The sequence below is a fragment of the Heterocephalus glaber genome, unplaced genomic scaffold, assembly GCF_053883595.1.
Source record: "Heterocephalus glaber isolate CG9 unplaced genomic scaffold, H.glaber_assembly_v1.0 deba00000613, whole genome shotgun sequence".
Taxonomy (NCBI): Eukaryota; Metazoa; Chordata; class Mammalia; order Rodentia; family Bathyergidae; genus Heterocephalus; species Heterocephalus glaber.
In genome coordinates this window covers 87,780-102,949 of record NW_028258152.1, presented here as the reverse complement: position 1 = coordinate 102,949, position 15,170 = coordinate 87,780, and the positions used below count along the sequence as shown (strand labels likewise).

General features: G+C 38.8%; 2 protein-coding genes across 2 annotated transcripts; both read left to right on the top strand.

Moving 5' to 3' along the window:
* The first annotated feature begins 2,104 nt into the window (after positions 1–2,104).
* Fga (fibrinogen alpha chain) lies at positions 2,105–8,423 on the top strand. Its single transcript, XM_004869217.4, has 5 exons — positions 2,105–2,314; positions 4,457–4,579; positions 5,035–5,215; positions 6,255–6,400; positions 6,932–8,423. Exons 1-5 carry the CDS (start codon positions 2,261–2,263, stop codon positions 8,213–8,215), a joined length of 1,788 nt encoding a protein of 595 aa, XP_004869274.2. The 5' UTR covers positions 2,105–2,260; the 3' UTR covers positions 8,216–8,423.
* A 509-nt stretch (positions 8,424–8,932) lies between these two features.
* LOC147829446 (fibrinogen alpha chain-like) lies at positions 8,933–9,878 on the top strand. Its single transcript, XM_087205742.1, has one exon. The coding sequence runs from the start codon at positions 9,131–9,133 to the stop codon at positions 9,692–9,694; it is 564 nt and encodes a 187-aa protein (XP_087061868.1). The 5' UTR covers positions 8,933–9,130; the 3' UTR covers positions 9,695–9,878.
* Positions 9,879–15,170: the final 5,292 nt, after the last annotated feature.

Below are 15,170 nucleotides of genomic sequence, written 5' to 3'. Positions count from 1 at the left end.
CCTTTATAGGATAGAGAATATATTGCTTATACAATGGCCTGAGCTGCCTTCTAAATCCCTCAAAAACTCCTAGACAAAGAGCCCTCCTGGGTGGCCTACTCAGAAGCCCCTCCCAGCTAGTGGGAGCTTTACTTCCTTGTCTTTGTATCTTTTACATTTTCCCCTTTATATCTTTTAAATAAAGGTTCTTGTGCCCTACCTCCTCCATGTGCAGTGTTTTTGTTTGTTTGTTTTGGGTTTTTTTGAGACGAGGTCTCTGTGTAGCTCAGGCTGGCTTTGAAATTATTATGTAGCCCAGGTTGGCCTCAAACTTGAAGCAATCCTCTTGCCTCAGCCTCCCAAGTGCTGGGATTACAGTCATACACCACCACACCCGGCTACTACCATGTGCAGTTTTATTCTTTGTCATCATGGGACAACATTTTGGAATTCTAGTAACACAAGGAACACTAATTAGCATATGCAGAGTCCTCCCAAAAATGTGGACACACTTCAGCAGTTGGCTGGACTAATAAATGTCTGGAAACTCATGGCCACCACTTTGAGCACCTCTTGTGGTTGCAGAAGCTGAGCTAACTTGTGTTATGCTCATGACATCTCAACTTTAGTATTAAAATATTTACACAAGTTTTTCTTTTCCTGTTGTATACATTTTTTGATGAATTGTATATATGTCCTCATGTGGTTTTAAAAAAAATATATATATATATATAGTTTTTTGCAATGAGAAAATTGAAAATCTACCCTTTTAGCAGATTTCAAGTTCAAATTGTAAGTACAGTCATGTTACATTTGTTACAGGGTTAACTACAGTCACCATGCTGTGCGTTAGATCTCCAGAATTTATTTGTCCTTTGCAACTAAAACTTCAAATGCTTCAACCACTATGTCTCCATTTCCCTACCCCACTTCTCCCAGCAACCACCATTCTCTACTTTCCTGCTGTGAATTTAACTATTAGATCCCATATATAAGTGAAATTATGTGGCATTTATCTTTCTATGTCTGGTTTATTGCATTTAGCATAATGTCCTCAGGTTAATCTATGTGGTCACAAATGGCAGGACTTTCTTTTTTTTTTTTTTTTTGGTACCAGGGATCGAACTTGGGTCCTTGCGCTTGTGCAGCAAGGGTCGAAACCACTGAGCTAAATCCCCGGCCCTAGGAATTTCTTTTTTTAATAGGCTGAATAACATTCCATTGTGTATATATATTTTCTTTATCTCCTCATCCATCAAGGAACATTTAGGCTATTTCCATATCTTGACTATAGTAAATAATGCTGCAATGAACATGGGAATGTAGATGTCTCCTCAAGATCCCGATTTCATTTTTTGGGTACACTTGGAAATGGAGTTGCTGGATCTTATGGTAGCTCTATAGAGTCAGTAAGAAGTTTGCTATGGAGATGGATAGCAAGGAAAGTAAATCAGCATATCCAATGGCACAGAAAGAGGAGTGAAATGGCACTTTCCATGGTACTTTCAGGTCTCCAGTAATTGTTAGCATTTATTGTGAGCTTACTGTTTGGCAGTCACTGCTTTGAGGGCTTAACAAGGATCACTCATTCATTCTCCATAAAAACGTATGTGTTAGATTATCATTATGCCCATTTTTAAAATGAGAAACTTGAGGCATACAGAGGTAAAGTAATTTGTCCAGTAGCTTTACAATTGTTTAGGTAGTATTATGAAGCTGTGATGTTTGCTTCCAGGAACTGATATCTTAAGTGTTTCGGGTAGAGAAAGATTTTTAACATAAGCTTCTAGAAGGCCTTCAGGACCAACTTGTTAACAAAATTGCTTTTGAAAGTCAGATCTCCCAATCTTGCTTCCTACCTAAGGTGAAATGCTTGCTAAAATCTCTATTCACTGCACTACAGGCGGTCTGCTTCAGCCACCCGAATACTCCTTTGCGTATGGAAGTATCAATGCATTCTCTTGTGTTTCCCTTTACATTTTCAGTCATCCTGTTCCAAGAACGTGGGCTCTTCCCGTAACTGCTGGCTGGAGAAGCCAATGCTCCCATTTGTGACAGCTTATCGGAAGCAAATAAACTGAGGAGAATTGGGCAAGAATTTCTGGGATACCAAAGTGACTGCAGGAGCAAAGGACTGTAGTGAGCTTTGAGTGTGCAAATGGGACAAGAGTAATGATTAACAACCAATGTGCCCAGATTTAAATGGGGTGGGAGCTCTGGGCAGGAGCAGATCTTTCTCAGCTGAAGTGCTCCTCACGAGAAGGCCCCAACCTCGGAAAAGATGCTTTCTGTGAGGGTCTTCTACCTGGTCTTGGGTGTGTTCGGCACAGTATGGGTATGGTACCTTTTGTTTTCTCTTCTCACTTTCTCTCCAGTGATTACTCCACAAGGAGCTTACAGGTCTGAATCCACCAATTCTACACTTTGAGACACTCAGCTTTCTGAGTTCCAGGCATAGAAGCAACATCCCAGATGGGCTGAACAGGAGCACAGGGTAATATGAGCCCAAGAGAGAACTGTGAGGGACCAAAGACTGCACACATTCTCAAGGGAAACCTGAACATTGGTCTTTCTGTATTACAACATTGTTGGCGTTTGTTTGTTTATTTATTTATTTTTGTGGTGCTGGGAATGGAACCCACCAGAGTGACATCCCCACTCTGTTATTTGCTTTTTTAAAGGGAAAAATACTTTGCTATCTTTGTCCCTATAAAATCTTGAGGCATTCTGCTAGTTAACAGAAGAAAACATTTTATAAAATTATTTTTAATTTCTCGCTATTTGTTCAAAATGTTTAGTTTTAGTACAACTTTTCTAAGAGGTTGTTTTGGTGTCTGCTTCGAGACAAAAAAGAAAAAAAAACCAAATGAGTTGTTTTGGAAACGTACAGCAAATGCAGAAGAGATTAGTTCATAGGGCAGTACACTTTTGGGAAGAATGTGTGTTCTTTTAAGTTATCTTCTAAATATTGCAACAATATCTAAAATTTAGCTCCAGAGACGTACATAAAAATGAAATTTCATTCAACAAGGTTTCTGAAACACTCTAACCTTATACAAATATAACATATGTCCAAGAACCTAAGTTACCCTCTAGTTTCTTATCCAAAATGTATATACAGTATTTCAATTTATTTTTTGTGTCATCACTAATAAATCCTAATATCAAATGGTAAAGAATTCTCTCCCTATAGTAAAATACTAGGTAATGTTTTTTGGTGGAGAGAAACTAAAATAATTTGTTAAAGGGATATTTTGGATAATACACAAGTTTCAATTATTTATCCCATCTCCCCTACAGTATAAATATTCATTTTTTGCCTGTTTTCACTGTAACATTTTATTCTGAAACATGTTTAAGTTTACTATTTATTGCTTAGATAGAATGATTGCATTTGTTCCTTGACATAAACTGTTCTAGGTCCTTTGAATTAGCTTTATTATTATCTGAATTTTTTTAAAAAACGAGACTGCACATGTTGATTAATTTTAACAATAAACTACTCCAAACTAACGTAGTCACAGAAAAATTCTTGTAAGTTGGTGATAGAGAATAAAAATAGTGAAAATCTAAAAGCCATCTTCCTTTACTAGGATGTAAGGTCTTGGAAGATTTTTTTTTTGGTACCAGGGATTGAATTCGGGTCCTTCTGCTTGAGAGGCAGGCAGCGCACCACTGAGCTAAATCCCTGGCCTTGGAAGATTTTTTTTGTATGCTATTACATCTGGTTCACAGTAGAAAAATTTTAACTGTACATTTCTACTGATAAGTTGCTCAAAAGAACTGCCAGTCACTGACTATTATTTTTACTTTCAGTCAATTATTTTGCATTTCAAATAAAAAGCAGTTATTGTATTGAGGAGTCACCTAAAATACATTTCCAAATCTTAACTGGCCACATTCGTGTCCTTGACAAATGCTTGCCTGAACTTTGGACCCATCCTGAAGGGGACAGTGGAAGTTTGCCGAGAAGGGGCAGCAAGTTAAAACAGTATAGGCATCTGCATACGAATCCGGCATTAGAGGAGAAGGAACCCCTCCAAGTTTTCAACTGTCTGTCCGTCTGCAGTCCTAAGTTAAAATGAAAAGGTGTAATCGCTTCTCGGCCTTTTGGCTAAGATCAAGTGTTAAAATGAAAAGGTGAAATTTAAGTAATTTTGTTGAGTCAAATAATATTCCTCTTATCGAGAACCTACAAAACTACTAACATTGATCAGCTGCTTATTAGTATCAAGCACACTTAAAAATGTGTGCACTTTATCTCCTTTAGTCCTCAGAAGTTCGTACAATGGTGTTAGGGTTTTCATTAAAGGCAGGAAGCCCAAAGCTTCTGGAGGCCCTAATGCTGTCTCCTGTAATCTCCACAGAGCGCCATTTCTTGGGACTCGTAGTCAGGGCAGTGTCTCCTTTCTTGGCTAACTTGTTGACTTTGCTCGTGTGTGTGTGTGTGTGTGTGTGTGTGTGTGTGTGTGTAAAGAGCGCAGATACTGGTGGAGCGTTTTTAACAGAAGGAGGAGGTGTGCGTGGCCCAAGACTTGTGGAGAGACAGCAGTCTGCCTGCAAAGAAACTGACTGGCCCTTCTGTTCTGACGAGGACTGGGTAAGTGGCAGGGATGGGAGCTGGAGTCCTGCCTGAGGACTTGGGGCAGGCTCACACAGTGACCCCAGAAAACTTTCCCAGGAAGAAGAAAGCTAATAATGATCTAGCTCCTTACTTGCTAAAATAAAGACAGCCAATAGAAAGGAGGCTAGACCCCAGAGCATTGTCTGCTTACCTCCCTGATGCCCCATCATTAATAGGCTGAACAGCAGATTGGGTTTTAGCTGCATGCAAGTAGTAGGAACCTGAGTCCTAGGACTTCAGACTTCATGGGATCTAATTTGTGGTTAAATGGGTCACAATTCCAAAATTTCTCTATGATCTGTAAGTAGTCCTCTTAGCTACTTTTAAGCCAATAGATGATCAGAAGCAGTGAGTGCTTTGTGGAAACCTGGAATAAGGTTTGGATCTAAGAGATAGACTTACAATGTCGTTTTTTTCGTTTTTATTTTCAGGGGTACAAATGCCCTTCTGGCTGCAGGATGAAAGGGCTGATTGATGAAGCCAATCAAGATTTTACAAACAGAATAAATAAGCTGAAAAATGCACTATTTGATTATCAAAAGAACAATAAAGATTCCAGTACATACAGGAACATAATGGAGATTTTGAGAGGGGACTTTTCCAAAGCCAATAGTAAGTATTAAATATTAGTGTTTTGATTTCTAGCAAAAATAACAGCACAAATCCTGAATAATGGTGTCTACTTATAGCTATTGTGATTTATTCCAGAATACTTAGTGTAGAAACACATATTTCCATGATATTCTTGAATTTTAAGGAAAGGTTTGTTTCTTATCATTTTTATAAAGCAGAAGAGGTTAGCTTAGATTACTTAAGATCACACAATAACTCAGATTTTTGGACTAAGGACAAGAATGTAAGCATGTTCCTCTCAAAAGGTCAATATTGAAAATAAGATGGGCCCAAACATTTGAGTAGATATTTTTGTTGAGGTAACTTAGAAGTCAAGGGACTTGGTCAATGGCCACAAATCTGGGAGTCCAACCCTCGACTCCACTGAGCTGATATGCAGATTTCAAGGTGTTTTTAAATACAAAGCTATGCTGTATCCTTCTCAGAGGACTCCTGTCGGGGCCAGGAGACACTGTGTTTATGCTGGACTTGCACAGTGAGTCCAGGGAAGTCGTAGGTCCTGAAGCCTTGCTTTGCTTCATCCTATCTTCAGGATCCACCTGAGTAATCCAACGCCAAGGATATAATATCAGCTGGCAAATGAGTGGTCCCAGTGACCCCATGATAGTTTGGGAACAATTTCAAATCTGTTGGTGGAAAGAGAAACTCTTCAGTAAGAAAATTCAATAGCACAGTCAAATCCCTTGACTGAAGATATGATGAAATAATTAGAATGTGCTCAAGCTACTCATTTTATCTCCTTCTCATACTTTTAAATTTCCAAGGAAATTTCTTTTGTATTTATTTGCATTACTAATTGCTACTAGGACATTATAACTGACAACCATGGATGATTGGAGGACATAACATTACCCAAAAGTGAAATGCTTAATACGCTTGAAACTCACAGATTAAATGTCTGGGAAACACTGTAACCCAAATAAAATGCGGGAATATTTATAAGGACATTTCTTTTTGGGAGGGTTGGATATTTCAAATCACTCAGCAGCTCCTTCACTGTTTGTACTGTCTACTGCAGACAATGATAATACTTATAACCAAGTGTCAGGAGACCTGAGAAGCAGAATCGAGATTCTGAGGCGCAAAGTCATTGAGAAAGCGCAGCAAATCCAACTTCTGCAGAACAACGTCAGGGCTCAGCTGATAGACATGAAACGCCTGGAGGTAAGGAAGCACAGGACTTCAACACCCTGTTTCTTTGTTTTTGAATAGTAGGGAAAAGGAAGGCAATATCATGTATCTAGAGTCTGTATGAGTTAGAAAACTGCTACATCTATTATCCACAGAAAAGTAGAAATGAAGAAAAAAGTTGGGAGATAGTAAAAAAATTTTCAAGGGTACATAAATAGTAAGTTTCAAAAGCAAAAGTTCAGTCTTGTCTGGATTCCAAAGCCTGTAATAACATCACAGGTCTGTGGCCTCAGTCTCGTCAAGGATCACTTAATTAGTGCTTCCTTTCAGAGGAAATAGCCCATTCTAACTCCATAATGAATCCAAATAACAACCCGTTGCACATCCTGGCCTTACCACATGCAGCATGTCTTCCTCCGAGGATATTCCATCAGTGGAGAACAGAGTATCAATCGGTAGGACTGGAAGCCAAAGAAATGAAACCAGTTCCAAAAGATAAATTAACTGCCAGGAACTCAGTACACATAGTTCCTTTCTTTCTACCTTTTCTTTTTCTCTCTTTAGGTGGACATTGATATTAAGATCCGATCTTGCAAGGGTTCCTGCAGCAGGGCTTTGGCTCGTGAAGTAAATCTGAGAGACTATGAAGAGCAACAGAAGCAACTTGAACAGGTTATTGCCAAAGAGTTACTTCCCTCTAGAGATAGGCAATTCTTACCACTGATAAAAATGAAACCGGTTCCAGATTTGGTTCCTATACAGTTCAAGAGCCAGCTTCAGACGGCCCCTCCAGAGTGGAGGGCATTGACAGAGATGCAGCAGATGAGAATGGAGTTAGAGAGGCCTGGGAGAGAGGCCAGTGCCCGAGGAGACTCTGTGCCTCACGGAACAGGATCAGAGACCGAAAGCCCCAGGAAGCCTGGGCCCGGTGGTCCTGGATACTGGAATCCTGGCAGTGATGGAAATCAGAGCCCGGGAGGGGCTGCATCCAGTGGCACTGAGCACTGGAATCCTGGGAGCTCTCGGCCCCCTTATGGTGGAACTAGGAACCCAGCAAGCCCTGCCTCTGGAAGTTTTAGACCAGATAGCTCAGGCTACGGTAGCAACAGGCCTGCCAACCCAGACTGGGGTACATTTGAAGAAGAGTCAGGAAATGTAAGCCCAGGAACAAGGAAGGAGTACCACACGGGTAAACTGGTCACTTCTAAAGGAGACAAGGAGCTTGTGATCGGGGACGAGAAGGTCACCTCTACTGGCACAACCACTTCACGCCATTCATGCTCTAAAACAGTCACTAAGACTGTTGTTGGTTCTGATGGTAGCAAAAAGGTGACCAAAGAAGTGGTGAACTCGGAAGATCCCGCGGACTGTGGGGGTGGCCCAGACTTAGACATGCTGCATGGTTTTAGTACCCACGGCAGCCTCGATGAATTTGCCCTGAGGCACCCCGGTGAAGCTTCTTTCTTTGATACATCTTCAAGTGGAAAAGTATTCTTACCCTCAACTTCCTTCAAAGAGTTCAGCAGTAAGACCCATTCTAGGGGCACAGAATCATCCTTCTTCACAGACATAGAGGACTCTGGCTCTCATACCTTTGGAATCCCTGAGTATTCCACCAGTGGTACTACAAGTCACAGACAGCAACTAGCAAGTAGTAGTAGCACAACTTACAATAAAGGAGGCTCCACATTTGAAACCAAGAGCTTGAAAATGGCAGATGAGGCTGGAAGTGAAGCCCATCATGAGGACCTGGGAGACGCACACGGCATCAAGAGAGGCTATGCTAAAGCTCGCCCTTCTAGAGGTATCCACACTTCTCCTTTGGGGAAGCCTTCCCTGACCCCCTAAACTAAGCTAATTATTTCTGAAAAGTGCTCCCAAAGCACCTTGCTCTTCTTTCCTAACCTTCTATCACAGTTTATGGAAATTACACTTTTTTGATCTGTTTTTCATGCTAGACTGTAAGTTCCACTGGGGCAGGGACTTTGTCTGTTGTGCATCTCTGTACCCCTCACAGTGCAGGGTGTCCTCACTCAATAAACACATGTTCAATGAATGAATGAATCCTTCGGAAACTCGGTTTTTAGTTTGCTTGACCAAATTCTTCCACCATTTGAAATGAGTGCTATTGGGATTGTCACACAATTAACTAATCATAATTTAGTGTGGGTCTCAGTTGACATTTAGAACAGGTTAGAAAATAGGGTGTATTAATGTTTTGTTTTTGTTTTTGTTTTTTTTGGTACCGGGGATCGAACTTGGGACCTTGCGCCTGTGAGGCAGGCTGCGGCAGAACCACTGAGCTAAATAAATCCCCCCAAGGTGTATCAATGTTAATTGATGCTTAAGTACTTTTGATGGTTACTTGGTATTAGTTAGTATGTGCAAGCAAAATTCCAAATCCATTGAGGAAATTTGCATTTTGTAGATTTAACTTTCCCTCATTTGCATAAAATTATATCCCAGTGAAGGTGCATCCTTTTCTCATGGGCATAAGGAAGGAAGGAAAGAAGGAAGGGAGGTAGAAAAGCAGTGTTTGCCCTGTTTAATCCAGGCCATGCCTATCTTTGTAAAGCTAAATGAGAGTAACTTCCTCCAACCAGCTTAATTTGTTTTTTAGACTGTGATGATGTCCTCCAAACACATCCTTCAGGTGCCCAGAGTGGCATTTTCAATATCAAGCCACCAGGATCCAGTAAGATTTTTTCTGTTTATTGCGATCAAGAGACCAGTTTGGGAGGATGGCTTTTGATCCAGCAAAGAATGGATGGATCACTGAATTTTAACCGGACCTGGCAAGACTACAAGAGAGGTTTCGGCAGCCTGAATGACAAGGGAGAAGGAGAATTCTGGCTAGGCAATGACCACCTCCACTTACTCACGCAGAGGGGCTCGCTCCTCAGGGTTGAGTTAGAGGACTGGGCTGGGAAGGGGGCGTTTGCAGAGTATCACTTGCAGGTGGGCTCTGAGGCCCAGGGCTACGTCCTGAAGGTCTCCTCCTACCGGGGCAGCGCTGGCGATGCCCTGGTCGAAGGTTCTGTGGAGGAGGGGGCAGAATACACTTCTCACGATGGGATGCAGTTCAGTACCTTTGATAGGGATGCAGACCAGTGGGAGGAGAACTGTGCGGAAGTCTACGGAGGAGGCTGGTGGTACAATAACTGCCAGGCAGCCAACCTCAATGGCATCTACTATCCCGGGGGCACCTATGACCCCAGGGAAAACAGCCCTTATGAGACAGAGAATGGCGTGGTCTGGGTCCCCTTTAAAGGAGCAGACTATTCCCTCAGGGTTGTGCGCATGAAAATAAGGCCAACGGCAACCTGATGGTTGAGCCGGTGGGAGGGGGAGGTTTGTTTCTGTCCTTTAGCAAAATAGGAAGAAAATGAAGAACAAGAGTCAAGATTCTTTACAACCTATTAAAAAATTTCCAGGTGCTATTTTATTATCCTTTGTACTGTAGCTAAATGGAACTGAGATATATCAGTGCTTTGCAAAATAAAGTATACAGAATTTTTTTATCTTCAAATAGCTCTGTGGGTTTTCAAATATTTATAAAGGTATGGTAAAGGACATGCATTGCATCACAGAGAGGGAGGCAGATTAGAGGAGTCCTCTCTGCAGCCCTGCAGGGGGTCAGCTTGAAACTTCTCTTTCCACAGCCCTGGAAGTCATAGGCCTATTGGAAAGTAAAGAAATTTGGTTTAAATATTCATAAACTGACATTTTAAGTTAAAACTCATTGAGTTGAACAGTGGTCTGTGTAGAGGAGTTCACATTTTACAGAGTATTTTCATCTCTTCTGTTAGCAAGCACATCCAGGAAAGCAGGAAAAACATTCTGATTGAGAGAAATGGAGATCTATTGTTTAAGTTTTCCAGTACAGAACATAATGCAAACTTGTTTTGTTTTTTTTTCCAGCACATAAAAAAAAGCATTTAAAATCTTCAGAAAACTTGCAAGTGTTTCAAAAACAGATATTGAGTTTACACATTGCTAGACAATCCTCCCAGTATTGATTTGACCTCACTTTTATACCAACCATAAACTATATCCTATGACACATTTGTTGCTATTAAAAATAAATCATAGTTTGAAAGCATCTCACTAAATATGATCTAGACCATTTTCATAAATTCAACATATTTTTATTGGTCAATGTTTCATTTGATCAAGTTACATCTTTATCTTGGTGGGCTTGGTTCCTGCCCCCAGTATTTAATTCATATTCTTTTCTAGTAAGAATTACTTGTCATTGACACTCTATAGGTATTAAAATATCTCAAGCAATCTAGCATATCACTCTTTCTCATATAGCTTCTATCTCAAGGTAATTATTTTTTCTTCCAGGGAGGAAAGAAAGAAGGAAGGAAAGAAGGAAAAGAGGGAAGAGAGAAAGGGTGGAAGAAAGAGGGATAGAAAGAGGGGAGGGAAGAAGGGAGGCAGAGTGGAGGAAGAGAGGGCATTAGAGCTGGGGACAGGGCCTGAGGAATGAGGCACAAGGGCTTGCTAATGCATCATATATGAAGTGTTTTTGCATTTCCTTATGTGGCTTTGGACACCTTTGATAGAAATAAGTGATACTTCCAAATCTTTGGATAATTGAATGAGAACTTCTTCAGAGTTAAGAGAAGCCTTGTTTCTTTCGACATCAGGGCTTTGTATCATCTCCATCCTGGCCCACTTATGTTCACAAATATGCCACCACTGAATTTGAGTTGGGATTAGAAAATATTTGCTTTTGAGAATGACATACTATGTAACGGAAAAGAATGAACCCGGTTATGAATGAGAAGGGCTGATTGTTCCTAATATTTTGAAGATTTAGAGTTTCTTATCAAAGGATTAAGTAACCTTTCAGTTTAATAAACAATAGCGGATATTAGCTGAATCAAGATGGTGGGAGATAGAGTTCGGTTGTGAGCAAAGGTATCAAACATCTCTTTTCCTCCTTAGCTGGTCTTTAACCTATTGTTTTATTTTCCTTTCCCTGAAATTAATTCATTGCCTCTCATTCCCTGAGAAACCCACTTTAACTTGGCTGTCATAAATTTACTACTTTCTTAAAATTGCTTTTCTTATGTCAACAATGACTTTGTGACTGAATCTAAGCTCCTGCATTCAACCTACATTTCCCACATGGCTGTTTTCAACATCTGCTACTATTTTGTCCCCCTTTTACCTCTTAAATCTGTCTTGCTCTCTTGGTTTCTGCGAGACGACATTCCTGCCTCACCTTTCCCAGTCATGATTTTTTTTCTGAAACAGCTCCTTAAATACAAGCATTTCTCATTACAATACCATTCACACTCATCTTTAACAATTGGGATGAGCATGGGCACTCGTAGCTTCAACAAGGCAGAAACTGATGCCTCACAGAATACATCCTTACAGTCTTCCAGAAGCCCCCAACATCCTTGTGATGGTGTCTGTACTCTAGCTTGCCCTAATTGTCCAAACATCACATCCTGTGACAGCCTGGAAAAAGAATAAGAGTCTTCTCTTTCTTTTATGGGACATGCTGGACTATTCATGAGCACTTCTACCTAAACCTTATCAGCCACACCTTGATCGGATAGGTAGACATAGCTGCAAGAGAGGCTGGGATAAGTCTGCTGTAGGCTTGAGGTCAAGGCTTTGGTTAAAACTCTGTGAAGAAGAAGAAGAAGAAGGAGAAGGAGAAGGAAGGAGAAGGAGAAGGAGAAGGAAGGAGAAGGAGAAGGAGAAGGAAGAGAGGGGAAATGGGAGGGGGGTTGGGGAGGGGGAGGAGTAGGAGGAAGCGGAGAAGAAGAAGAGACGTTAAGATCTACAATTAACTACTCTTGGCTGAACCATGTTTTCTCAAAAGTGAGTCCTTTTTCTCTTGGGTTGATGTGACCATCCTCATACCTTCAGTAGCCCAAGCAAGTGAAAAATAATGCAGTTAAATTGACATTTCTAAGCTGGGCAGATGAACTCTTTCACAGATTGGTCCATTTTCAGCTTCCTCAACCATTCATTCTGTACTTCAATTACATTGCCATTTTCACTGGTACTGGATCAGCGGGTCCTCTAATAACTATACGTTCCCATGTACTGACCGGAAGGTGCCCCTTCACCCCCTTTAAAAACAGTTCAATTAATGCTGCTTTTGTGAACCCTTCCCTAATGTCTGCCATTAAAAGAACTGCATTGCTCTCTGAGGCCTCATTGTTTTCATTCATACCTCAAAACTAACATTTTTATGTTATTTGTGGTACTAGATCATGAATTCCTTTAACTCAGAGCTCAGGCTATAAGATACTCTGTCCTACATGAGGCTCTCTCACTCACTTTAAGATTATACAAATAAATGTTAAATGTTTCTTTAAATTTTTTCCTTAATATTTATATATTTAATATGGAATTTATTTTAATATGAAGAAAGTGTACTTTGGGTTTTGTTGCTGTTGGTGTTGCCAGTTGTATTGGGATCACTTATTAAATAAAGCATTCTTTGCGTATCAAATTGAAATGATAATTTTATTGTAAAATTTTTTTCTCTGGATCTATATATAGATTCTTTCCTATGATTGTACCACTTTAACCATTTTAAAGTAAAACATAGTCTCCCTTTTATCCCTGTAGTTTTTTTCTTTTCTGTGCTTTAGTCTAGAAAAGCTATAATTTTCATTTTCACTTTTTTTTTCCTCCTAGGGACAACTTGGATGTGGTTTTATAATTTATTTGTCTTTTTTTTGTTTTGTTTTTTGGTACCGGGGGTCAAACTCAGGTCCTTGCACTTGTGCAGCAGGTGGTGAAACCACTGAGCTAAATCCCTGGCCCAAGGTTTTCTAATTTATAATTTGTTATCTTTTAAGGGAATTAGAGTGAGTTATCTCAAATGATATATTGTCAAAAATTTTATAAATTGTATTACTTTTAAAAAATTACTGCTGTATAAATATTTCAGAATTTTTAGGCTTTCTTTATGTATCAACAGATTAATTTTTGTAGATGTTTCATAGGCAAGAAAAGAATGTATATTTCTACATTTAAAGGTTATAATACTTTATTGCTAAGCCTGCTGATGGTAGTATTTAAACATTTTATATTAAGAATATCCTTCTATTTTATGTGACTGAACTATCATATTCTAAAATAGGGATTTATAGATTCATGTCTATATTTACGAATGCCTGCATATTTTTGTGTATGTACAATAAGATTTCACTCTGGTTTTGTGTATGTTTGTGATCTCTGTGTTCTAGGAATTTTGATTTGTAAATTTGGCTCCTTCATTATCCAGCGAAAGCTTATGGTTGTTGTGTCTCCACTGTGGATGGTATTTTTTTTTCTTTTTTAAAATTTGATTAATTTTATTGGTATGTTGTAGGTATACAATATAATGACATTCATCATTGGAAATTTGCATCTTTACATCATCTCTCTTGGTTCTTATTTTGTGTACTTTTGATGAATGTCCTTCCCTTTTTTCTGTTTCTTCATTTGGAATTGAATTCTAGCTGACAAATATTAACATTGTCATCACTTCTAGTTTCATGTCTCTTTCCACTTTTTTGGAATATATCTCTGTCACTTTTTAGAAGACTTTTCCTAAAGTAAAATTTTAAACACAATTTTGTTTTATATGTAATTTTGTTGTTGTTTCCTCTTTTCTTAATTCTTGTGTGCCCCTTTATTTCAATCTCTTTTACAATTTATTTAGAAGGCTTTCTTATAAATAATGGATGAGGGCCGGGGATTTATCTCAGTGGTTTTGCCACCTGCTGCGCAAGCGCAAAGACCCGAGTTCGATCCCCAGTACCAAAAAATAAATAAATAAATAATGGATGAAATTTTTAAACCCAATTTTGTATTTATTTTTAAATACTTTTTCCTCGTTTCTTAACTTTGACTCACTTATTCATAATGGCCTCTCCTCTATAATTAATGATCAAATTCTCTTTAGGTTATCCATTTCAAACTAGCCCTCAGTTGAATGAATAAATGAATGAATGAACGAACAAAATAGATATGAACCTGAAAACTTTGCCAAGACAGTACATGATTTTAAATATTTGTGCCAGGGAACAAAACACTGAACTAGGTAGGGATTTTGATCCTGAGTTAAGACTATAAAAAGTAGCCATATTTCAAGTTAACATAAGTGAACACCCTCCATCTTCTAGCCTGAAGACTTTCTTGTTCTCCTTTAGAGTCATAATACTAGCCGATTTCTCAATTAATCACCCTTTTCTTAAGTGAAGGGACTATATTTTATATCTAGTGCTAAATACAAGGCTTGACACAAAATTATGATCCAATAAATTTTTAAGAATTAAAGAATCTAATTTTTAGAAAGAACTTTTAAGTTCTTCTATTTCAACCTCTTACTCAATACATAAATCCTCTCTATCACTGGAGATATAACTAAGTTAATTAAGATGTCATATTCAATTTATATTAAAAAGAGATTATTTACATTTTAATTCACTACTTTATTTACATATATTCTTTTAGCTTCTGTAAACACTTTTGAATAAGGAATTTGGGGAACTAAATTTCCACAAAATGTTATAATGATACCTGTAATTAATAACCAATGATTACTAGAGTTCTTCAGTAAAGTTGAGAACATTTTATGAATTAATTTTTCCAGTGGAAAAATAGTAATTTAGGGTAAATAATATGATGATACAAGGCACATCTGGGATTGTGGCTCACAATATTGTTCTTATATTCTTATAGGTTCTCACCACCTCAGATTCATTATTTTATTCATTCTAGGATAATGATACTGAAGTTCACAGATTAAGATGAGACTTTTTTTTATAGTATTGGC